Source organism: Microcebus murinus, chromosome 6, assembly GCF_040939455.1.
Source record: "Microcebus murinus isolate Inina chromosome 6, M.murinus_Inina_mat1.0, whole genome shotgun sequence".
NCBI classification, from domain to species: Eukaryota; Metazoa; Chordata; class Mammalia; order Primates; family Cheirogaleidae; genus Microcebus; species Microcebus murinus.
Window position 1 is genome coordinate 89,637,176 of NC_134109.1, and position 26,111 is coordinate 89,663,286.

General features: G+C 48.8%; 1 protein-coding gene across 1 annotated transcript in view; it reads right to left on the minus strand.

Annotated features, from left to right (window-relative positions):
• The window catches only part of MYO5C (myosin VC), a 92,072-nt gene that overhangs the window by 36,745 nt on the left and 29,216 nt on the right, over window positions 1–26,111 (minus strand). Inside the window, exons 10-21 of the mRNA XM_012763454.2 lie at window positions 22,558–22,823; window positions 17,891–17,972; window positions 14,167–14,307; window positions 12,627–12,752; window positions 10,348–10,431; window positions 8,520–8,654; window positions 7,996–8,093; window positions 7,012–7,098; window positions 6,406–6,517; window positions 5,351–5,562; window positions 2,420–2,585; window positions 1,085–1,231 (exon numbers count right to left, since the gene is read on the minus strand). Coding sequence (XP_012618908.2) covers window positions 1,085–1,231; window positions 2,420–2,585; window positions 5,351–5,562; window positions 6,406–6,517; window positions 7,012–7,098; window positions 7,996–8,093; window positions 8,520–8,654; window positions 10,348–10,431; window positions 12,627–12,752; window positions 14,167–14,307; window positions 17,891–17,972; window positions 22,558–22,823 — 1,656 coding nt within the window. The remainder of the gene's footprint in view (window positions 1–1,084; window positions 1,232–2,419; window positions 2,586–5,350; window positions 5,563–6,405; window positions 6,518–7,011; window positions 7,099–7,995; window positions 8,094–8,519; window positions 8,655–10,347; window positions 10,432–12,626; window positions 12,753–14,166; window positions 14,308–17,890; window positions 17,973–22,557; window positions 22,824–26,111) is intronic.

The following is a 26,111-nucleotide window of genomic DNA, read 5'->3' on the forward strand; positions in this document are numbered from 1 at the left end:
TAGGTGCTGTTCCGCTCAAGCTGTATAACAGGCAGACCTGCTACGCAGCAGCACAATGACAGGAAGCTGCCACAAAACCTCAAGGTTATTGGTTCACCTCTTCATCTATTCATTAAGGACCTCTATGGTATAGCTTAGGGCTAAGTTTAAAATTCACCTTAGGAGAATGTCATTATTATTTGAGCCAGGCTCAGGAGTGACTTTTATAGATCTGGACACTGCATGTTCCACAGCCCTCCCCTCTGGCTGAGAGCACATGGAATTTTGTTTTCCTACAGGTGGGAACGGCGTGGGGAATCTTCAACTATACCCAGTGGCACCTGTGGGCAAATTAGAAAATGGCAGCTTCTCTGAGCTGATGTCCTGAGGGAGCATGCATGGCACATGCAGTGTCTCTGAGCAAATCAGAAAACGGCACCCCTGCCTCAAGGCAGCACAGCTGCACCCAGGCACAAGTGTCTTTTGTTTATTTGTTTGTTTGTTTGTTTGGAGACAGAGTCTCATTTTGTTGCCCAGGCTAGAGTGAGTGCCGTGGCATCAGCCTAGCTTACAGCAACCTCAAACTCCTAGGCTCAAGCAATCCTCCTGCCTCAACCTCCCGAGTAGCTGGGACTACAGGCATGCACCACCATGCCCGGCTAATTTTTCTATATATATTAGTTGTCCAATTAATTTCTTTCTATTTATAATAGAGACGGGGTCTGGCTCTTCCTCAGGCTGGTTTTGAACTCCTGACCTTGAGCAATCCGCCCGCCTCGGCCTCCCAGAGTGCTAGGATTACAGGCGTGAGCCACCACGCCTGGCCAGCATATGTGTCTTAGCACAGGGAGCCAGGCTGGATTCCAAGCTCACTTGTCTTCCTGGGCGGGTGCAATTGTGCAGTGTACAACCTATACAACCACGTGCAGCAACCCTTTACAGTGCGCTTCGGTTTCTAGCTCAGGTGGTTAACGTAAATTGTAAATGGAATCTCCATGTTTGAACACGGGCATAAGTCTTTATAGTATAGCTAAGGAATTGATCCAAAACAAAATAAATCTATGTTAGAAAAAGTAGATATCAAAGATGCATTGTGAACACTGACCTGGTCTTCCAGCTTTTTCTGCAAACGCTGGACCCTGTAAGTCAGCTGAATGTTGAGCACAAATCGTCGGATATTCTGAAACCTGCGTCTGGCCAGCCACGCCCGTGCGTATTTCTGAAGGATCACAGCCTTGTGTTCCTCTAGCATCTTTAAAACAAGATTTTGTGAAATGTAAACTAGATCTCAGTTGTGTCTCTCACCAATTCCTCCAATGTTGGAGGATGCAACTATCACAGTATAAAATATGAATTGCCTATCATCAACCCACAGAGCTCTAGGACACGTAGACTTCTGGAACAACGACCAAATCCTACCTGTAGGAGGCATGCACGAACAGACACTCTCATAACCAGAGCCCCATGCTTTCCATGAAGGTTTTACACAGAAAAACAATCTCAATACTGTTGGTGAAAAATAGCACGAGTACTGGGAAACCCATATCCCTAGAAAGCACATTTTTTGTGTGCTTTTGCTGCACTGTTCTTTCTTTTTTTCTTTTCTTTTTTTTTGGAGGGACTGGTTCTTTATTTTAAAAAGACACTTGTCAATATTACTATCAAAACAGTTACACTGTTGGTTTCTCTTTCTCCCAATTGGGCCCAGAGAGACCACACCAAAGGAGAGCAACATTTAAGCCAATAAGCCGCAGGATGTACGCCCAACGGGCCTCACAGAAACCTCACCAAGAAGTGGGGATTGGGCAGGAAAAGAAACTTTAAGAGATCAGCACACCGCCAGCCCACAGACCGTGGACAGCTCTCACAGCCAGGCAGGCTGGCCAGGCCACTCCAAACCCAAAGAAGCAAAATTTCAAGGTAACATAAAAGTGAAAGAGGGTTGTACATAACCCATGTGGGACTTTTCCAGCACCGCCTGGTACAACGCACAACGAGATGGCACTTTCAGAGACCCAGAGAGGGGTGATGATGCGCTCCATATGGCTAAACCAGTGGCAAAAACGTAATTTTATCTCTTTTCAAGGAGGAAGGACGGCAATTAAGTGGTCACCTCGACATAAGGGGCACACGATCGGTTCTGTGAGCAGATGGGAAGGGGGCATTGCAGGACAAAAATTTGGTCTCAGATTAATTGGGCCACTGTGGATAAAAACAATAAGAATAACGTTGTCCAGAGATACTTTAAAGCTAAAAAGCTGAATGGCACGTTTTTGGGTGTTTTGGGCTAACTCTGCCTGGAGTCACCTTTCCGGCTTGGCTGGTGCTCTGTACGGAGCACTGAGGTTTCCCATGGTGGGTGGGGTCTCTCCTGGGCCCTGCTGGGTTCTCAGCTAGGCGGCCCATCCCTCCTCCCCCTCCGCAGTGAGTCCCGCCGTACCTTCCGATAGGCCCTCCTCGCCAGGAGTCCCCGCGTGTAGGCCTGGATGGTGACGACGGCCACGCGGATGAGCTGGTACAGGCTGCGCACGAGATACCCGCGGCAGTGCTTCTGGATGACGATGGCTGCCCACGCCTCCTTTAGGGCCGTTGCAGTGATGGCTTTCCTTGGTTAGAGAGAATGAAGATTGGATGTGTTACCCACAGAGCATCGACCTCCATCGCAGGGCTGCGAGCTTGGGTAGCGCCTGCGCAGTAAGGAATGCTCCAATGGGCCGGGCGCGGTGGCTCACGCCTGTAATCCTAGCACTCTGGGAGGCCGAGGCGGGCGGATTGCTTGAGGTCAGGAGTTCGAAACTAGCCTGAGTAAGATCAAGACCCTGTCTCTACTATAAATAGAAAGAAATTAATTGGACAACTAATATATATAGAAAAAATTAGCCAGGCATGGCGGTGCATGCCTGTAGTCCCAGCTACTTAGGAGGCTGAGGCAGGAGGATCGCTTGAACCCAGGAGATTGAGGTTGCTGTGAGCTAGGCTGATGCCACGGCACTCACTCTAGCCTGGGCAACAAAGCGAGACTCTGTCTCACACACACACACACACACACACACACACACACACACACAAAGGAATGCTCCAATGTTTTACATGTAAGTGGTGTCTTCTAATGCCTGCTCTGTCCCCGGTTACCTTTCCTCTCTACCCTGCTCTGAATGTGGATCCGTTCCGGGGCCCTGAGGAATCATGTGGGAACTTTCACGCTCTTTCTATTCTGGCCGATGGATCCAAGTCCACTCACACACCCAGAGAGACTGTGACAGTGATATTGTGCGTGACCTGGCACTAGCTCACTCATTGTGCAGTAAGAAATCACGCTGGAGGCTCTCGACCCGGGGTTGGAAAGCTATGGCCACGTCCAGCTGCCACCTGCCATTGCCAGGTTTCGCTGGAACACGGCCGTACTGCCCGTGGTGCTTTCATGCTGCAGCGCAGAATCAAACAGCTACAACAGAGACGTAAGGCCCCCAGATCCTCAAACAGTTATTATCTAGCTCAGGGGTCCTCAAACTTTTTAAACAGGGGGCCAGTTCACTGTCCCTCAGACTATTGGAGGGCCGGACTATAGTTTAAAAAAAACTATGAACAAATTTCTATGCACACTGCACATATCTTATTTTGAAGTAAAAAAAAAAAGCGGGCAAAAACACCCGCACATGGCCCGCGGGCCGTAGTTTGAGGACGCCTGGCCTAGCTCTTTATGGAAGAAGTTTGCCAACCCCTTGTCTAAAAGACTAGAGGAGAAGCCACGTTCTTGCATTCAGAGTTTATGATCTCCTGTAGTAGACGGACTTATAAATGGCCAAGAGAGAGGAAAAATAAAATAACTACTGGCGAGATCTGTAAGTGAGAGTGCAAGGAAAAGAATAATAGTCCCTCGGCCTGGGAAGAGCTGACAAATGGGCCGGCCTTGCTGGGAAGGAGGGTTTCCGCCACAGTGGAGGCTGCAGAAGGCATTCCAGGCTGAGGGACAGCACGAATGAAGGCACAGGGGCCCGGCAGCGCCCAATATAGTCAAGGAGGGAGAATTTGTCAGGAATCACCAGAATACAGGATGCGTGGAAGAAAATTAGTAGTCACTAAGGTTGGAAAAACAGATAGGGACCATTTGTCATTTAAAATATATTTCTTGAGCAGGCATTATGTGGCAGCCCCCTCGCTAGGTCTAGGTTTGGGCGCAATGGGGACCAGACGACAGGGATGACACGGTCCCTGCCCTCACGGAGCTTCCATTGTCATGAGCGCGCCCAGGCCACGGAGGGCCTTGACCTCCGCGTCGGAGACTGAATGCTGCTCTGCGGGAAATGGGGCCTGGAGAGGAAGGGAAGGCAGAGCAGGGCCACGGCTCCCTCGGGCCCGACGTGGGAAGAGGGGACAGAGGCGGCAGGCGGAGTGCCATGCTGTCAGAGCCTAGGTCAGGCAATGACACGGCCTAAGCAGGGCAGGAGTGGGTGGAGTGAAAGAAACAGAAGAGAAGGAAGCAGGGCCAGAATGACCAGGCCCCGGTGGGTCCCACATGCAAAGGGAGCATGGGGCTGAGGCAGGACAACGCTGGCGGTTTCCTGTTCTGGGGACCGCATTCGCTGAAGCCAGAGCACAGGAGGGTGGGCCAGCCTGGCTGTGCGTGGTCGCAGCGCTGGCCACGTGGGGAAGCCCATGCTGCTAGAGGCCGGGCCTCAACTCAGGAAGAGGCCAGGCTCAGAGACGCGGCCTGGCGCTTAAATGCCTGCCTGTTCAGCTGTCCCCCGGGCATCCCGAGGAGGGAGACATACAGAATCACACATCTGGGAAGGGTGCCCGCCTCACCGGCCAGCCCAGCGTGGCCTCGTGGGACACCCCGGTCCCACGCTCTCCAATCGGGAGGCTGAAGCCACAGAAAGTCCCAGAATGACCATGGTCCTTCAGTGGGCCACAGGGTCATGTGGACTCTCCAGACCCCTCAAGGAGGGTGGGATGGGTGTAGCTGGTGACCTGCCCTCAACTCTGCCCTGCCCTTGGCCATGCAGTCCTCCTGCCCGGGGTTTCTGTGGCAGGGCCTTGCCACGGATCCCTCTGCCACGGTCTGCCCACCGCCGCAGCAGGCCGTTCTCGGTGTCTTCCTTTACGGTGGCCTTCACCAGGACCCTGCTGGTCTTAGGCATTTTCGGTTCCCACAGGGAGGGGCCCCATGCTGTCCCTGGTGTCCCTGGGAACCCCAGCCGTCTGCAGCGACACCCCAATCCGGCTTCCTCCCTCGGGGCCCTGCTCATGGCATCCTGAGTGACACGCACATCCTGTTGCGGGGAAAGGCCCCTTGTCCCCGACAGGTCCTCCCTCGGAGATGCTCGGTGCAGGAGGCCCCGAGCCCCACGTTTCCTCCATTCCAACACACCTCACGGTTTGCTGACCCCGGAAGTACTGCTGGATCGTCCGCGCAGCTTGCCTCTCCCGGAGGAATTTTCTCCTCTGGAGCCAGCCACGGATGTGCTTCTGTATCACAATACAACCCTGCCTCAGTTTATCCAACCGCAGCTTCTCCAAATAAGCCACTTGTCCCGCTCTGAAGAAAATCTTGGTTTTACCGAACTGGTACTGATTAGAATCCTGGAAGAGAAAAACGATATGATCGGTGTTAAAACCTTTCAGATTCTCTATGGTATTTGGGAAAGACATTTAAAGACTCAAAGATGTCAAAAGCATTATTTCGATGCATCTTTTGACATAAGGCAGAAAAATTGTGCTCATGATCTAGAAATGTATACTCCGAGTTGCTTATTTAGAGCCGCCTCGGAGGAAGGAAAGGAACATGGAGGGAGGACTCCTCAGGGGGAGGGAGGACTCCTCAGGGGGAGGGAGGACTCCTCAGGGGGAGGGAGGACTCCTCAGGGGGAGGGAGGACTCGTCACGGGGAGGGAGGGGTGAGCGGGTGTCAGCGGGCGGCTGGAGAATTTCAGCTGCTCTCACGTGGTTTCCACGCAGGAGTGGAAGAACCTGGAAAGCGTGGTTTTCTGTCTTCATTTGGGTTCTCTTGCCATCCCCTCTGCTGGACACCACAACTCACCGTCTCTTTTCCATCAAAGCTCAGTAATCTCCATCCACACCGAACACCACGTTTGGAGCCCACGTGGCTCGGCCACCAGCTCCGCTGACCACGTCCCATAAGCCAGGCCCACGGGAGAAGGGAGGGGACCGTGGGTGAACAAAGCAGGATGGGAGGACACTGGGGGAGGCCGGGGCTCGAATTGGGGTCCCTAGAGGGGACTCCTGCTGTCAGGAGATCACGTGCCCCCGTGAGCGTGCCTGCCCGCGTCTCCCGGCATGCAAACAATGCGGCGCACTTTCCTTCTCAGGCATTCACGATGCTTATGCAGGCTCAGGTGCAAAAACACGCTCGAGAGATGAGCTTCTCGGAACAAGCCCCTGTTCCAGGAGGCGAGGAAGGCTGACCTGAATGAGTCTGTGCAAAACCACCTTGCACATCTCCTTTTTGTCGCTGAGCGAGAGCTCCTGCTTGGTCATGAGGATGCCGTAGCGGCTATAGAACTCGATGTATGTCCACCTGGAAAATCAAGGTGGGACCTGAGCCAGGTGTGTCTGGGGACCTCGCTGCCTTACCTGCCTCTGTAGTCATGGGGGTGGGGAGGTGGAGTCTGTCCTGGCAGTGATGGCACTGACCTTCGGTCCCCTCCCCAGGGCCCCACCAATACCACCCGAGCACACCTGTCTGCTCCCTGGACTATTTTTGTTGGCACTCTGCCCAGCAATCATCCTCTTCCTCCCCCTCCCTTTCCTAGCATACTGGGGAGGCAGCAGGACCCTCACCAGCATCTGTAATAGGGTGACAGGGTGATGGTGGCAGCCTCTGTCCTCCACATAGCCCATTTCTGGCTTCCCTTCAACCTTCTTCTGGCCTTCCCATAGTGGGAAAAATCTTGGGGGCACCTTACAGAAGCCAAAAGTATGTGATAAAAACTACAGCAGCCACATCCTTGGTTCTTAGCACAGCCCTGGAGTTAGACATTTTTTTCCCCCAAACCAGGACTGACCATGTACCTGGAAGGGTAGCTCTGTGCACCAATGCGAATCGTTTCTAGAACACCGCAGGCCCGCAGCTGCTGAACAATTCTTTTGGAGTCAAACCTTAAGGAAGATGATTTGATAATGTGTTAAGGCACCACAGTTGCTAAATATGCCCACAGGCAGGAATAGCAGACCGCCTAGACTGCGAACCCCTAGCCAGCAGGATGCAGCCCTGTAATCCCCAAGCCAGGCACACGGCAGATCCTTGATGAATGTCTGTGGAGTGTCCAAGGAAAATGGCACCTCTGGGAAACAGTCCAGAGGGTGGCAGTGGGACATGGAGGAGAAGAGAGCATGTGACCCCAATGGGGGTGGCAGGGAATGGCCTTTGGGTGGAGTTTCAAATGACAGCCAGGTGGAAAGGAATTGCAAGCTGACCTGGACTAAGCACCGATTTGGTGGGTGAATTTCCTTTATAAAACACCCAACAGGGGGTCCTCTGGCTTAGGTGTGACCCTTCTGGTGACCCACAGACATGTCTGCCACCTCCATAGACAGCTCATCCTCTGTAGGTACCTCTTCTGGGTCTAGTGAGCTGAGAGGGACTCTCCACACCGCACACTTGTGGGTTTCAGGTCCCCTCCACAGGGACCCTGAGAACAAGCCTAAGGACTCACGCCACGTGTGAGCACAAACCGTCTCATCCTCTGTGGCCTTTCTTCACACACAAATTCTTCTTATAATCAAGTAGAAGTTTCTGGCTGTCTCAGTTGTATGAGTTTTAGTTGTAGACTATTCTTCCCATTCTAGCCCCTTCGCTTAGCCCTGCAGATGAGGTGGCTCAGCCAGAGGGGTTGTGTCAACATTACGTTTAAAGGACCCTGTTGTTTGGGATCATTAAAACTCTGAGAAACCGAGTTCTGATGAAGTTCACGACAATTACAAGCAAATTCTCCAACGTCGCGACAGAAACTGCTTCCCCAGCGGTTTCACTCTCTGTCGAGTAACAGCACTTACTCAAAGGGCAATTTCTCATCGTTTGGCTTTATGCATCGGACGTAGTGGGGCGTGGTCGCGTTGAGGGTCTCCATGAGCAAGTACAGAGAGCTGCGGAACTAGAAACAAGGCCAGAGATCAAACGTTGCTCTGAAATAATTCACTGCCTAGATCCAGGTAGAAAGAAGTCCAACCTTGGTAAGTTACTCAGCAAGAAGAAAAGTTAACCTCATGCATAAACATATGAAAGTTTTTGCTCCATAGCTATGGAGCATTTTTAGCATGTCCTACAGTTCTGGAGGGAACACTGCACTGTCCAACACTCTCAAATAGAGGAGAACTTAGTCAATCGAGTTTTTGTGCAAAAGTGTGGTTTGCTTAGGTATGTGCTGCCTTGGAGGTCGAGGTATGAGGACGACCTTTCTGCATCTGTGTGTATATTAGATTTGAAGGGGTCCAGGCCTGGGCGGTGGGTCCTCAGAGTGCCTGGCTCCCCCACCTGGCCCTGCCTCTGCTTCCCTTCCCCACAGACACCTTCTCAGTACCTTGCTCCCAACCGTGGTCCGGAAATGCTTGCTGTTTGGCTTGATGACTTGCTTTGCAGATTTAACAGTGATCATTGCACCGAAAGGAGAAGAAGGAACCGGGTTTTCTTGAAAAAAGTTGGCGCAGAGATGAAACTGGAAGGAACAGAGAGGGTGTCAATGCCCAAAAGCGACCGCCCATAGTCCTCACTGGTGTAAACCAAATAAATGGTCAAAGCAACCCATCTCAATGAATAGGAGGTAAAGTAACAATCTCAGCCAACATCTACGGCCGAATCTCAATTATTCACTAGGGATGGCCCATGGCTTCTTTCCTAGGAATGGGAACAGAGAGAAAAGCCGTGAGTCTCTGTATGTGGGCATTGCTCTAAGTGTCAGAAACGTGGAAACATCTTCTATTCCCACCTCCCGCCTTGGCTCATATTGTGTTTCCACTGGAATCTCCCCCCTAGCCCACATTCTCATCCCTGCAGATCCAAACCCTCCCCATGAATCAAGGTTCTGTTCAAATGTTTTCTATCCCCACTCCCTCCCCAATGAAGAAATTAATCCCAACTTCTCAGAACTGTCTTCATGTTTTATTTGCACTTCTTCTAAGACACTTTTTATTTGCTGCCTTGCATCAGTTATTTCTTTAGATGTCTTGTCTTTCCTCAAAGTGAACCTCACGTTTTATTCTTTTGAGCCAGACACTGATAATGTCCTTGGAGGCAGAACCCTGCAGAACGCACCCTTGTCTGCCCCTGGGGAACGAATGAATCGCAAATTCCGTGAGCACGTGCGCTCAGCAGAGAAATCCATCTGTGTTTCAACAAGATCTGCCTTCGCCTTCCAGACTGGACCCCAGGAAAAGCTTGGGGCTGAGTACATAATTGGTAAATTAAGTCAACTAATTTTATACACAAGAGGTAGGCCATTTTGACACCGAATGCTCTATCTATAAATTGGTTTTAATAACAGAATTTGTCATAGCCTGGGATTTATTTATGATCATTAGTGTAAGTGCCCATGCTCCATTTGGGAAATTGTCAAATAATCTGAACACCAGTAAAGGACTGGGATCTTATAAAAGAGAGAAAATAAATATAATAAACAAATCATCACAAAAATGAAGGCTTGCTTATGTATAACGTATCTTTATTCTCAAAATTTAATAAAATTGGGTTTTTTTTAAAAAAATTAAATAAGGTAGAAAAGATAAAAGGCATAAATCATTCTTTTGGTGACACTATTCATCATATAGAACTGTGGATTCCAGGACCTTATACATCCAAAGCAGCTGATCTTTCCCTATATTCCTCACTCTCTGTCTTGTTTTGGTTTTCCCAAAGAACTTACCACTACCTAATACTGCTTGTTTATGTGTTTAAGGTATGCCACTTTCTCTAGAATGTGGGCTCCACAACGAAAGGAACCTGGCAGCCTCGTTCACTGATGTATCCCCAAAACTCAAGACAGCGCCTGGTGCATGCAGGTGTTATGTAAATATGTGTGAATGAATGAATAAAATGTGAATTGTCATTCTTCAATGGTTGCATTAGCTGTCCTTCCTCTCTGTCATTTGATTTCTGATTTAGCATATAGTAGAGATTTACGGTGCCTTCAGATGCTAGAAACATATTCTAGTCCAATTCCAAAATAGTTATTTTTTTGTATCTATGAACTATATCTCACTACTGCCCAGATAGTCAGTACACACACACACACACACACACACACACACACACTTACTTCTTAGTCTTTCCTAAGACTAAGTCTTTCCACACACACCCAGATCCAGGTCAATTACATAATGAATGACGTTAATTGCCCCTCAGGACTTGCATACCTTGCTTGCTCTCAGGACTTCAACCAGCATGTCATAGACAGTGTCTCTGTTCTTCTCAAGGAAACCTTCACATTTATACTCTACCTGTACAGAGAAAGGAATGAATTATTTCCAAAGAGGCCAAAGCAGACAGCCTCTAAGCACAAGTTTCATTTCTTTTTTAAGGAAGATTAATAAAGAGGCTATAAAGGCAATCTTATAAAAAGAGATTCGGTTTCCGTTTATCACAGTAGTTCCCATATATATAAGCTTGGAAAGCTGGGAATGAGTCCTCTGCCACAGAGAGCCAGGCTCTCCCACTGCCTGCTGGTGGCTCTGCCCCCACCTGTCAGTCCCCTCTGGCCACAGGTGACCAGTCGTTCCCTGCAGTGTGTGCAGTTCATACAAGAAGACCCCTTTGCTTTTGAAGCCACCAAGAGGAAGAAAAAGCTCAGTGGTGTTCATTGGGTTCAAACAAAAGTTTTCCTAAATCAGCATTAATATCGTAGAAAAGTGAGAAAAAACTGACCAGCTGGACCCACCACGCTTTTGTGGGCCACCAGGCCCTCAGAATCAGGTTTAGAGTGGTAAATATTTGCACTGCCTGAATTTGGCTTAGAAACACTCTCCACGCTGCCCTTTCTGATCTTTCTCATTAGTAAGGCTGCCTGAATCCCTCAGACAACGAACAACATAGCCAACGTGACTGCTTAAACATTCCAAACCCCCATAATTTATGCCCTTGGGTTGTGTATTTTAATATATGATATATATTTTGCATAAATTAAAAAATATATTAAAAATTAATTTTAAAAAATTGACAATGAGCAATCAGGCTTTTGAGGGTGCTAGAATCTGGAGGCAGAGAGGGTCCCCCTGGGTAAGTATCTTTACTAGTAGGCTAAGAACCAGGACACTTTTGTAAACACTTCCTTGTGAACGTGGTACGTGGGTTGTTGTACACATTCTTCCAGAATGGTGGTGTGAGCCAATAGTATAAACAGGCAAAGGTAGGAAATACAGAGCCTTCCTGGTCCAGGGAGACCATTTGTGGGGACAGTGTCACAGGCAGCTGGGTGCCTCTGTTGGGGACGCTGGGACCAGGGAAAGATGCACTGAGTTGCTGCCATGCTTTCGATATGATTTTATTTCCTTGGCTAATGAGATTGAGAACCTAATCTAGCCCTAAAATGTGTGTGGTTTCTTCCCACCAATCCACAGTCTACCCATAATGCCAAGTAGGTCTTTTAAGGGGGACTTCTCAGAAATGGTAGGTGAAAGACTTAAATGTACCGAAACTATGTACTATAAAGAGAGACTCTTGAAGTAAATCCCATATGTGCTTTTTATGCAGTCTGGTCTTTTTTTTTTTAAACTTTTCCCCATGGAACAGAATCCTGAAATTATAAAGGACACCTAGAAAATATAACTGGACATATCATCATTCATTTCATAGGCATCTTTTCAGGAACCTATCTGTAAAACTGGAAGCACTAAAATCCTGCCATATTTAACAGAACTCCACTAGCACACAAAAGTGATGACAGCTTTCCAGGTCACTGTCCCCCCCGTCATTCAGGAATGACCAGCTCTGACTTGCAGCACCAGTCTCTGTGACAGACACAGATAACACAAGCCATGCCCATGACCACTAGGCACTGGGCCAGGCCACCAGGGCAACCCCCTGCTTAGAAATGGGAGGAGGTGGGGGATTCCTTAGGGAAGAAGAACAAACTAGAAATATATTTAGGGCAAGTGAGTATGGTGATTTTTTTCCCCCTTCTACTTTCTAAGCTTTCTATGATGTGATTTTAAAAATAATTTTTCTTTTTATAAAAGTAACATTTGTTTAGTAAAAAAAAATAGGTTATATAAAGAAAAAAATAAACATCACCTAGAAAACCCATCATCTTGAGTGAAACTATGTTGCCATTGTAATAAATACATCCCAGTTTGATTAAAAAAAAAAAAAACCCTCAAAAAAAGATATAGCTCTCATCACAGGAAACAATTATGCTGTCTGATGATTACAACTTCACACAGAAAATAGGCTGATAAGAAGTTAATGAATTCATAGTAAATTCAAAAATCAGATGTGAGGTCTATTAACAACACATTTATCTTCGAAGCAGTACAGTTGAAACTCGTATTTTGTCATAAAAACAAATTAAGAATTGTTCAACTCACACGTCTTCATCATCAAAGCTCCATGTGAAGTGTGGCCTGAATCCCACCAGAACAATCTCTGGCCATGTACTCCTGGAAACCACTCCGGTTCGGGGCAGACAGCACCCACTCACCTTATCAGCAAAGTGCTGGATGATAAAGGATGTATTTGACATCCTAGGCTTCTCAAACAAAGAGTTCTTGTTGACAAAATTATTATACAGCTTTTGAAGCCAGTTTTCATCCGTTCCATGAGGTAACTGGAAAATAAAAACAAACTGAATAGCAAGTAAGAGTTGAGTTAACGGAGGCAAGGAAAAGTGCTGATTCTAAGAAATCAAGATGATCTGGCACCTTAGACTGAACTGCTCTAGACTCAAGGCCCTGCCCACCCCTTTTAAAAAGCATCTGTAGGCATTAATCTGTCCTTGATCTTAAGCTTTAGGGTAAATTTAAAAAATATTAAACCGACAAATAATAATTATATATATTTATGGGATATTTGGGGTGATATTTCAATGGGTATATCAATGTCCTTTTAGAAGAACAAAACATTTTAAACTAAAAGGAAATGCAAATTTTATTTCTTCCCCAAAAGGTCTATAGGCTCAGGAAAAAAAATAGCATGGGCTCCCTCACGTGAACGCGACCTTTATCTGCAGTCGAATGGGAAAAGACTGGCACCGGCATGTAGTCCTCTCTACCCACCCCCCTCTGGAAAATATCATTCCTTTTGTTTTACTGCTTAATTAACTCCCTCCTTGAACTAAGCTAGTTGAAAAACTTGTTTTTGACACTGGTGATTTTGAACCCACCAGTTAAATTCAGCCCAGATTCAGTGACTCCAATGCACCATCGTGTCTAAATGACTCCCGGTGACCTAGGAGATGCTGGTGTGGAGTGGGCACAAGTGTTTCCCAGAGGCTACCTTGGCCTCTGCACCCTTCCCCCAGCAGATCATTCCAGAAGGCTCGGCCTGAAGCACAGGTAGTACCAGAGAGGGTAATCCGTGAAAAGAACCGTGGACTGGAGAATTCTAGGGAGAAAATGCCAGTAAGTCCCCGCCAGTATAATCATTATTTTTATACGAATAAATCTTTGGGGAAGAAACGAATTCCATGTTTGAGTATCTAAATACATCCTTTAAGCCAAAAACATTAATAGACTCTCCTGGGCGTTATTTGTTCCTGTGGCCCCATGGGGGGCAGTTCAAAGCTTCCCAGAGGGAAATAATAGTAAGGAAACGCCTGCGGACCTCTTCTCTTCAATCACACGATGTTGATTTTTCAGCTACACCTCCTGATGACTCACAAGAATCAGGATGTAAAAGAAAACTTGATTCTTGTGAGTCATTAACAACTGGAGAGGCGTCACTTGCTGTTTCCAAGCTCATTTCTACATGCACCTCACTTGGGAGAGCCTCAAAGGCCACCTTGCAGGGTGTCACCTGAGAGGCGTGCGTGCTACCCAAGGGTGGTACCTACCTGCTGGGGGTGGGAGGTTCCCTGGCCCTCTGGGATTCCTGCTATGGACTTCTGTCCAGCGTTAATACCCAACCAATTGGGTAACACACTTTACAAGCACATTTTTAAAAAAATCACTTTGCGAAATGCTCATCTATGAATACTCAGAAGTAGGGGGAAAAAAAAAACCACATTTTTTTTTTAAAGTTACCAAGCATTCTTCATCCAGTAACTCCAAAATGCCCATTTTTGCTTCAATCAGGTCAATAACTGGTTGATTGTCATAAAAATCGATCAGAGTCCACGGGATGTCTTCCTTCATATATTCTTCTTGTTCAAGTTTAAAGACATGCTGGGAATCAAATGTTAACACAGAAAGTAAAACAATATTAAACAGTGCTTCCAAAGAGCAGGATGTGAGCATTTGGAAAATGCAGACAAATGGTGGATTCCTAATGTTCGTGCCTAAACAGAAAGAGCCTGGAGTACAGGTAACCACCCCTCCCCGGGGATCAGTTTCCAGTGGGGGTGTAGCTGCCATCCTCCCACCTGGTCTGAGTGGTCCCCACCTCCTAGTATGTGAGGCTGCGGCCAGCCTGTGTCACCCTCTGCACCCGCTGGAACTCAGTGTGGTCCCCGAGCCCCTCCCTGCTTGTGGCCATGCAAACCCAGATCCGCCCCGCGGGCCCTGCGCGGCCGGGCTGGGTGGCCGCTGGGGGGCGCTGGCGGCGGGACCGGCAGGACCTGCGGGAGCCGCCCGCCACGTGGAGATCTCCGCCCACTACTCGTGGGGCTGCAAGACTAAGGGGGTGGGTTCCCGCCCCGGAGGATGAAGGCACGTGTGCCTGCAGGTGGTGGTGGGCGAGGGGCAGCGAGGAGAGAAGCCTCCCACGGAGGAATCCTGGCGGGAACAGCACGGAGGCTGCGGGGCAGGTTGCAGAGACTCACGCAGACTAGAAAGTGGGTCGTGGAGGGAGGCCATGCGACAGCAATGGCAGAAGCAGATCACCCAAGAGAATTCAGGGCCTGTGGCCTTTTCCTGGGGCAGTGAGGACCCACGGAGGGGCGAGTGGGGGGGGGGTCAGGTGAGACCTGGGGAGGGGGTGGCTCGGAAGAGGGCGAGACTGCAGGCAGATACAGCCCCGTGTTCTGGTGGCTGGGATTTGGGGAGGGAGAGGAGCAGGAGGGATGAATGCTAGGCCCAGGACACGGGGCCATGGCACTGGCTAACCACACAAAGCAGCATGGAGGTAGGAAAGCAGGCCAGGTGGGCACCGTGGAGTGCTCACTGCTCAGCCTGCCACTGTGAGCCCCCTGGGGCGCCGGGCAGAGCCAGCAGCAGCAACAGCGGCTGGGGGCAGGAGAGTCTCCCCTCCCTGAGGCTTTGTGTGCTAATAAAGGTCTTCCCTCCTGGGAAGACCTGCACAATGACAGATGACTCAAGAGCAGGAGAGGAAAGAAAGTAGACTTCAGGTGAGTTATGCTGGATATGTACTAGGAATAAACTTCAGCTGAGGTTATACATGCTAAACTTCCGGGAAATCCTTGCAAATGCCAAAGAAATAGAAATTTGCCATGGGATGGAATTTAATGCTTATATACATGGATTAATTCCGGAACAAAGAAAAGAAACATTTGCTGAGTAGGATTTAATGCTAGAGCTTCTCCTCACCAGGTTAGGCAGATATCATTGACTCATTATTCATAATAGTTGTGCATACTTTTGGGAGACACATGACATTTTGATACATGCATACAATGTGTGATGATGACTCATTTTTGAAACAAGGAAACTGAGGCTGAGGGAGCCCAAGGTCCCAAAGGAGGAGGTGGTAGTGCGGAGACAAACTGAATTCAGCTTGACCCAAGGCCCACGCTCTCCACGACACACTGTCTTTCCCTCAGGGGCGCGTGGGAGAACTGAACGCCCAAATGCTCAACACTAACAGAGATATAACCTTTCCTTGAAGTAATTGTTAGGATTTTAAAGCGATTGCTATCATAAACTGGAATCAAAATTCTTTCCACAAAAATGTAGCCAAAGTTTAGGACGGAAGCTAGAGGGAAAATATGAATCAGTATTGTAGCTTTCATGGCTTTTCAGAAATGCAGCCAAACATGAAAGGAAGCTATCTTAACAGATATGAGACTAGTGTCATGGTAAAGCCGTATATAGAATGGTGTCTAGGCAACTTTTTTTTTTTTTTTTTTTTTTTGCCTTAGTGAATAATCAACATTAGTGAGAACCAGACAACTTTTAATTTCATTGATTTCTGGTTAGGAACCAAGTATAAGCACTGTTAGGGATTCAAAAGTGAAATGAACAAAGTCCCTGCCATTCAGGGAACTTATTTAAGAGGTTAAAGTTGAATTTAAGGCCAGGTTTAGTGGCTCACACCTAGAATCCAACACTTTTGGGAGGACAAGGTGGGAGGATCACTTGAGGCCAGGAGTTTGAGGCCAGCCTGAACAACACAGCAGGACACCGTCTCTACAAAAGATAGAAAACTTAGCCAGGCATGGTGGTCTTGGGCTGTCGTCCCAGCTACTCAGGAAGCTGAGGCAGGAGGATTGCTTGAACCCAGGAGTTGGGGGATGCAGTGAACTATGGTGATGCCACTGCACTCCAGCCTGGGTGATGACAGGATGAGACTCTGTCTCAAAATCAATCAATCAATAAAATTGTACTTACTACACAGAGCACTATCAAAACATCAAATAGCCACAAGTAACACTCAGTCGACATTTTTTTTTTTTTTTTGAGACAGAGTCTTGCTTTGTTGCCCAGGCTAGAGTGAGTGCCGTGGTGTCAGCCTAGCTCACAGCAACCTCAAACTCCTGGGCTCAAGCAATCCTTCTGTCTCAGCCTCCCGAGTAGCTGGGACTACAGGGATGCGCCACCATGCCCGGCTAATTTTTTCTATATATATATTAGTTGGCCAATTAATTTCTTTCTGTTTATAGTAGAGACGGGGTCTCGCTCTTGCTCAGGCTGGTTTTGAACTCCTGACCTCGAGCGATCCGCCCACCTCAGCCTCCCAGAGTGCTAGGATTACAGGCATGAGCCACCGCGCCCGGCCTCAGTCAACATTTTTAAAGTGTCTTATTCAACTTTCTACTTTGGCACTCAGCTTAGTATCTGGCATACGTACTAGGGGCACTCAATAAAATTTTTTGAATAAAATAATTTTTCCAGTAGGAAAAAAATTAGAATCCATCTCTTGTCTATTTCCATGGGAGGACATATTTTGATCTTACTGGTAGTTAGGAAGGTACCAGATCCATCTTGTTCTAAACTAAGGCTTGAGAAACTGATTCCTATACTCCAGCAGCTATGCGCTGTTTAGTGCCACATGCGCTGAGATAGGCACTGGGCTGAGACACAAAGAACGAAAGCCCTGGTCTCTCTGGGTGACCGAGTCAATTTGGAGACACACATGCAAATGAGGATAATTCCCTGTGATGGGCCTGTGACAGAGGAAGCATGCAGGAAGAGGCAGGGGCTGGCAGGGCAGACTCAGGGCAGCTGTCTCTTAAAGACAAGCAGGAGTTTACAAGGTGAAGGTGAAGGATGGGGAAACAATCGGAGCAGAAGGGCTAAGGCAGAGACGGCAGCAAATGCACACTCAGAGGCTCGAAAAGGAAGGGGAGTCTTCGGGCAACTCACTAACTAGTTTGTCTGGCTGCACAGAAGGTCTGTACCCAAGAATGGCAGGAAAACTCACAAGTTGACAGGTGGCTCAAAAAAGATGGAAAGGGAGATGAGAGGGTGTGATTTCATGATGTGGCCACAAGGTGGCGTAGTGGCCCAGCCTGCGGCTCTTTGAGAGACAATTTGAACGGTGAAGAGTCAAGGTAGCCAAGCGTGCCTCTTCCCATATTCATGCGCACACACGACTGAGAACTGGTTCCAAGGAGGCAGAAGAGTCACCTACCAGGTTAAACTGTTGTTGCAGCTTTTCATTAGCATAATTGATGCAAAATTGTTCAAAGCTGTTCACATCAAAGGTTTCAAAACTGAAACACAGTTTAAATAAGTTAAAATATAAGTTGAAGTAGGACATATGCATTCATTGATAGATTTTTTTTTTGACAACTTCAAAGCTTAAAAGTTTGCTGTGTTTTCTGCAAATTTTAAATAATCTCAAAGCTTCTGGTTTTAATGATATCCTGGCAGTCAGTTTATAAATAACCTTTTTCCTGGAAGGAATCTGGTATGTACAAAACACTCGGCCCGAGCCAGGCATTAAAACGGGCATGTCACAGTACGTGTATCATTTACTCCACACAGCAACGCTGACATCAGCATGGTCCTTCTCACTTTACAGATCAGGAAATCAGACTCTGACAGATTAAGGAACCTGCCTAGGGTCACACAGCTCGTGTCAGAACCTGGCTGTGAGCCCGCCCGGCCGGAATGGCTGTGCTGTCAGTGAGAAAGCAACGAGGTTTCCTATCCCCCACTCCTTACGTGTTGAGGGGAAGGGGCAGCACAGTTTTGCCTCCCCAAGGGGAGCTTTCACAGTTCCTAGGGGAAAAGGGCAAGGTCACTTTAATACCCCATAGCCTAGCAGATCTCCTGGTGCCAGACAGATTCCAGGTGCCTGCCTCCATTTGCAGATGCTCAGTAGCTGTTTCTGCACTAATAGTTGCCCCAGGAGTTCCTGGCAGGTGACAGGCATGGAAGCAGGCTGCCTACAACACACAACCAGGAGTGTCCTAAGGGGCTGCCACTCAGCTCCTGCCAGCGGTGGCCATAAGTGAAGGCAGGCCAGGATGCTAGATCACCTGATTCTCAAGAAAAGCCCGAGAACTGGACTTTCTAGGCCCACCCTGTAAATCACGGTGTGGGCCAAACGCACAGCGGCACCGAATTTCCCACCCGGCCAGGTGAGCGCTCTGCTGGAAGGAGGCCTATGGAGTGCTTTCAGGTGTCGGCATTTATGTACCTCACCTCCCTTCACCCCGATGCCAGCCTTTGTGGAGGACCACTGTGACCCCACTCTCACACATGAGGGTCCGAGAAGGTGACCACGGTGAGGAACGACAGCCAGCAAGTGGTGCCAGGAATGCAATTGGACCCCAGCTCTTAGCACCTCCGGAGCCTTTGTTCTTAATCGCTCTAGTCCCGAGAGGTTCCTGCCAGCTCCAACCGTGGGGCCCCTGAGACTTTTGCTTGTCTGAGCCAATTAGGCTCAGTTCAGAATTCTCCTGGGCAGGGTAAGGGCCTGCACTGTCCTCTAGACAGCTCCAGGGTGACTTGCAGCAGGGGCAGAACCCACACAGCTCTGATGGCCCCACTCCACCTGCAGCCTCAGTGGCCCTGAGGTTCGGAGGCCAGGCCAGGCTGGGCCCGGGGCAGAATCAAAGGGGACTCAATGTTCCCTGCAGCCCACAAGTGGGGCCAAGGGCAGAACTTTCTAGAACAGGGTGAAATGTTAAAATCAGTGATTATTTTGGGGCAATCAAAGCTGAAGTTTAAATCCCATGGAAAGACCTAAATCTGTGACTTAAAATGCCAGAGGCACATTGGTTATGACAACACTTCACATTTGAATGATGCTTATGATTTTCAAGGTGCCTTCATAATTTCCGCCATTTGATCTTAAAAATAGGCCGGGCACAGGCGTTTATGTCTATAATCTTAGCACTTTGGGAGGCCAAGGAGGGAGGATTGCTTGAGGTCAGGAGTTTGAGACCAGCCTGGGCAATATAGCAAGATCTGTCTCTACAAAAAAATTTAAAAATAGCCAGGTGTGGTGGCACATGCCTGTCGTCCCAGCTACTTGGGAGGCTGAGCCAGGAGGATGGCTTGAGCCCAAGAGTTTGAGGTTGCTGTGAGCTATGGTGACGCCACTGCACTCTAGCCCAGGTGACACAGTGAGACCCTGTCTCAAAACAAACAAACAAAAATCTGCAAGAGAGGCCTTGTCTTATAGACACAGAAACTAGGGTTTAGAGAGGTTCTGTGACTTTCTCTGGGTCATACGACTGGCATGTTGCAGAGCTCATTTCCAGGGGTGTGACCCCCAGACCCAGGCTTTTCAACTCTGGGTCCAAAAAAACACAAACACATGACAGGCCAGGGAGTCACAAGCCTTCATGCTACTGGAGCTTAAACCTCAAAGCTTGCTTCAGCTTTACTCACTTTCAGTGATTCTGACTGTTCCTTTGAGACGTCTTTATTTCCAGGTCAAACTGAGCTCTTTTAAAAGCTTCAGGGTACGCATGGGCGTGGGCTAACCTAGGCTTGAGCATGCTGGAGAAAGCGGGCAAGGATTCGCCCCAGGCTCCAGCCGCCCCTTCTACTTAAAGGAGAGCCTATTTTTCTTTTTTGAGAGGCACCCTTAGCTCATGGGTGGCAGCAAGCACATGACTTTCATTAATAGAATGTTGGAAGAGGGATTTAATTTTAAAAATTAAAATTGAAAATTTATTCTAAGAAGTACTTGTGAATTTACAAATACTCCTGTCTCAGGTTTGTTCACTTAGCCAAAGAATTAAAATTCCTTACTATAGTGGTCCTGAGGCCTGGGGGGCCTGAGTCCCACCTGCCTGGGTCCCATCCTCCTGCTCGCTGCTCCTCGCACACAGCTGGCCCTGCTCCGTCCCCTCCCCTGCTGGCTTCCGGCACACCCACACCTTGCTCCCTTCTCATCCTAACCCCTGCTAAGTGCCTTCCCTCCCACTAAAATCGAAGTCCCAAGAGGGTGGGGACCATGCATCTATTCCATTCACCAATCCCAACACAGCACCTGGTATGTAAACAACTGTTGGATAAAAATATGAAATAATATAATTCTTAAAATAAACAGTTATTTATTTTATTTTACTTTTTTATTTTTTTAAAGACAGTCTCACTCTGTCACTTGGGCTAGAGTGCAGTGGCATCATCATAGTTCACTACAACCTCAAACTCCCAGGCTTAAGTGATCATCCTGCCTAAGCCTACTGAGTAGCTGGGATTACAGGCACGCACCACTACACTCAGCTAATTTTTCTACTTTTTGCAGCAACGGGGTCTTGCTCTTGCTCAGGCTGGTCCCCAACTCCTAACCTCGGGCAATCCTTCGCCTCAGCCTCCCAGAGTGCTAGGATTACAGGTGTGAGCCACCTCGCCTGGCCTAAGGCTATTAAAGACATTTTTTTTTAAACACAGAAAAGAACAGAGAATGATATAACAATCATGTATTTCTACTTCAATGGAAGAGACTATATTTTAAATCAGGTCTATTATTTTTTAAAAGCTTAAGTTTTCACTGGCTGTTCAGACACTTTCTCAGACCGAGTCAAGGCAAATAATATACTAGCCTAGCCCCGCCACGTAATTTGTGACCATGGTATATACTATTAACATAGGCAGGGGTCCTCAAACTTTTTAAACAGGGGGCCAGTTCACTGTCCCTCAGACCATTGGAGGGCTGGACTATAGTTTAAGAAAAATGATGAACAAATTCCTATGCACACTGAACATATCTTATTTTGAAGTAAAAAAACAAATGGGCCAAAACACCCGCATGTGGCATGTGGGCCGTAGTTTGAGGACGCCTGACTAGAGTCTAATGCAGTAACTCCCCGAGGCACCGTCTCCCACTGGGCAGCTCTGAGAAAGGCTGCCTGGGCCTGGGCAGGAGTCCAGCAGCATGGCTGCGGCCCCTCTACCCCCAAGAGGCAGCACGGGGCTTGGGCCTCCCCTTTGAACAGGGAGGAGGCGTTGAGCTCTTTTTCACCAGGGTGTGGGAGACGATTCCTCTCAGTCCAGGTGGAATCCTCTGGGATGCCTTTCCTGGGACCGTCCTCCCACCTCCTGCTGGGAAAGCAGGTTGGTCCCGGGAGAGGGGAGAGAGCTGTGCTTGAGGCCAGCTGCCAACAGACAAGGCCCGAGGGACAGCAGGCCCCCTCCACGCCGGCTTCCATGCTGGCTGTTCCATAAGCATTTTCAGCATGAGCTGGGGCTGAGATTTAGAAACGCAGGATAAGGCAGAGAGAAGGGACAAGGACAAAACCCCGGGGTGGGGAGAAGTACTAGAACTCTTGGAGAACGGCTGGGGGCAAACCCAAGACCTTATTATCCAAGGATGGAAAAGGATTTAGGTGAGGGGGGTGGCTGATCAGGGGCCTGAGGGCTTGGGCAAGGTGCAGGTCTGGTGTGTGATTGTCACCCCCTGCAGAATGGGAAGGGACCTCAGAGCTCTGCACCTCAGGGGACTTTGAGGGGAACAGAAGCAGGTGAGAGCCTCACACCAGGCCAGGTTCTTCCACCAGTGCAGCAACTGTGAGCATGATAATGAATTTTTCTAAGCCTTGGTTGTTGCATCTGTAAAATGGGGCTAATTATAAGGTTGTTTAAGGATTAAGTGAGAAAGACATGGGAACCAGTCAGCATCGGAGCTGGCATGCAGTGAGCTCTTGTATTTAATGCCCTCTAAATACAAGGCATAGCCCAGGAGACTGTCCTCAGCATCCACACATGCAAAAGCAGAGAATGTCATCTTTCTAGTCACATGAGACACAAAAGAAGAACCAGAATAAAATGATCTAAAAATAACGAGGCATGCGACATTTAAACAAGGAAAGACAGGCTCACTGAAGAGAATCTTACCCATAAATGTCCAAAACACCAATAAAAGTGTGCTGCTTGCCTGAGAACTGCAACGCTTGGTTAATTCTCTCCACAATGAAGTTGAACAGGTGGGCGTAGATCTTTTTGGCCAGCGCGTCCCTGGCGTTGACAGCCTGGGGCCTGGTCATGGGCTTCACCACCGTCTCAGAGCTCGTGATGATTTTGCGGTTGCACAGCCACTGAGCGACTTTGCCACTCTCCAGGCCCAGAAGCTCACAGAATACCTTCAGGTGGCTGTCATCCTCCTTTAAAAACAAGCACATGCTGTATCAGGGCCACCCAGCCATCCAAAGCAGCACCACCTACCTACCTGGCCCAAGGCACCTGGGCCCACACCAAAGCCTATGTGAGAGGTGGGGAGTAGCTGGTGTGGGGAGTAGCTGGTGTGGGGAGTAGCTGGTGTGGGGAGTAGCTGGCATGAGGAGTAGCTGGTGTGGGCAGTAGCTGGTGTGGGGAGTAGCTGGCGTGAGGAGTAGCTGGTGTGGGGAGTAGCTGGCATGGGGAGTAGCTGGCATGGGGGAGTAGCTGGCATGGGGGAGTAGCTGGCGTGAGGACGCCCAGCCTCAGGAGATGGAGACAGGCCTGGAACAGAGCAGGAGGGGCCGCAGCAGCATGGATCCTGCCTCTGGCCCCTGTGATGCCAGGCAGTCCTGGGCTGTGTCCCACACAGATTTTTCATTCTGGCCAAAGAATGTCAGTGGTTATGCAGGCCATGGAAGCCATCCCCTGGCCTGCCCTGACTCCTGTGCACGTGGACACAGGCTCCAGCCCTTTCTCTTCCCTTTGCACCATGCCCAGACACCATCAGAATGTGCACTCACCCTGCCCACATTAATGTGCCCAGGGGTTTGTCTGAATGCTCTGGCCCGGGAGGTACCTGGGAATCAGAGCCAGACGGAGCCTGCCCAGCTTCCCTGGACTGAGCCGTCTTCTCAGCCAACACAAGGGCACGGTGGAGGACCTTTCCTGAATGCTCAAGGTGAAACTTGCTTCTCCCCCACGCCTGGGCATGAGAGCTGTCCTGTTGGTCAGCAGACAAGGAGAGGAGGGTGCCCCCAAGTGTCTTCAAGCAGTGTGGACAAGGTGCTTGCTCTTGTTACTTGGCAAGGAGATGCAACTCCATGTGACCAAGCATCACCAGTCCCCTTGAGCAGAGCCTCCAAGGCAGGCTCACCTGCAAGCGCCACTTCAGCCAACCAGGAAAACCACGTCACCGCGTTTAAAAAGCCTCAGTATGGGGAGGAAGCATTCTAGAAAACCCCTCCCTCCTCGCCTCCACCTACACCCTTCTGACCACTGCCAATAATGCAGAGCTTGTTTGGATGTGCCTGACCTCCTTGATGGGGAGGGATTGGCACAGCCACCGATTTTCTTCCTTTTGAGAAAGAACCAAACCTTCCTTGTTAAAAAAAAAAAAAATCAGATACAGGTGCTGCAACAAAGAAAATGCAAAGGGGCAGCAGTTTTTTAAAAAGTAAGACGGCTTCATCCAACTTTAATTTGTCCAACATTTCAAGTTCCTGCTACTAATGAGTGGTGTGTGTATTCCAAAGTTAGGACCAATAATCACAGGCTGGTCATTTTCTACAAAGGTTCTTAGAATACTTTCCAGAGGATTTTCAATATGTCAATTTTAATTCCTCCTCCACAATACGACCTTCACAACAAACATCATGGCCCAGATACCAGCATCTGTGGGTCGGACATCACATTTTAGCCTATGGGAGTTTGAGAAGAAAAAGGGCAGAGCCCAGCTTCTCGAGGTAAAGAAACAAGGACACAGAGGGGGACTGCCACATTTTTTGTTTTTTTTAGTGCCATGGCATCAGCCTAGCTCACAGCAACCTCAAACTCCTGGGCTCAAGCAATCCTCCTGCCTCAGCCTCCTGAGTAGCTGGGACTACAGGCATGCGCCACCATGCCCAGCTAATTTTTTCTATATATTTTTAGTTGGCCAATTAATTTCTTTCTATTTATAGTAGAGATGGGGTCTCGCTCTTGCTCAGGCTGGCTTTGAACTCCTGACCTTGAGCGATCCTCTTGCCTTGGCCTCCCAGAGTGCTAGGATTACAGGCATGAGCTACCGTGCCCGGCCAGGACTGCCACTTTAAGTACACTACAACCCTACCCCAGCCTGAGGTCTGGACACTGGGGAGCTGGGAGGGGCCTGAGTGAGAGTTGGAGGAGGGGAGGAGAATGACTTCCTGGTCACGGTCACGGGGCAGCGGGACAGACGCACTGAGCCACGAGCCAAAAAGAGCTCATGCTGCATTCTGCTCTACTTTCCCTCCCTAAGCTGCAGGTACCAGAGAGCCAAGAAACCACCTGCTCCACCAAATCATCAACTGTTCTCATCCGTTATTTGGGGGGACGTGAAAATAGACATTGTTACAGACGAAATCTTTGTGTCCCTCCAAAATTCATATGCTGAAGCCCTAACCACCAATGTGATGGTATTTGGAGATGGGGCCTTTGAGAGGTCACTGGTGTTAGGTGAGGTCATAAGGGTGGGGTTCCCACGATGGAATTAGTGTCCTTCTAAGAAGAGACACCAGAGGGCTTGCCCTCTCTCTACCATAGGAGGACAGTGAGAAGGCGGCCATCTGCAAGCCAGGCAGAGAGTCCTCACAGCACTCGGCCATGCTGGCACCCTGATCTCAGACTTCCAGCCCCCAGAACTGAGTGAGAAAACAAATGCCTGTGGTTTAGGCCTCCCAGTCCATGGTATTTTGTTATGGCAGCCTGAGGTGACTAAGACAGACATGCTGCTAAAAAGCTTTAAAGGTATGGAGTTTTTTGCATTTCATAGAAACAGGTTAATATTTTACTGTGTGTTTGTTTTCTTCTTTGCATGGACATTGATGAGACTAATTAAACACATATCCTCCAAGAATCACTACTCACACTATTTGTCACAGATGAGATACACACGTAAACTTGTGTCCATTCAGTAAAGAACTCTATCACAAAATGTACACGGAGATACGTTCCCAGGCAGGAGGCCGGCACCAACGATGCTTGATTTGAGTGGGCAGAGGGAGTGCGGGTGCCCCTTCTGCTCAAAGCTGTCCATCGCCCTAAGGTCTTACGTGGTCTGTACCCTCCACTCTGGCCCCATCTACACCCTCACTTTTGCCACTGACTTTCCTGCTGTTCCTTAAACAAAATCTCCTGCCTCAGGATCTTTGCATTTGTTCCTTCTCCTTCAAACGTTCTTCCCCATACACAGGAATGATTCGGGCCTCTGCCCAAGCCGCCCTATCAGAAAGGATTCCCTGACTTCCCTGCACAAAAGACACAGCCCCTTTGCACCTCACTCTGTTTCATTTCCCTTTGTCACAGCTGCCACCAGCGGCCAGCTGCCCGGGCCTGTATTTGTTTATCACGTCTCCTCCCCTTCCCTCCCTTACATCATAAGCTCCGCAAAGGGTGTCTTGTTTTATTTTGTTCACTGCTGTTTCCCCAGAGGCTACAACAGCCCCTAGCACACAGTAGGTGCTTCACAAATATCTGATGAATAAAAGAAAAACACA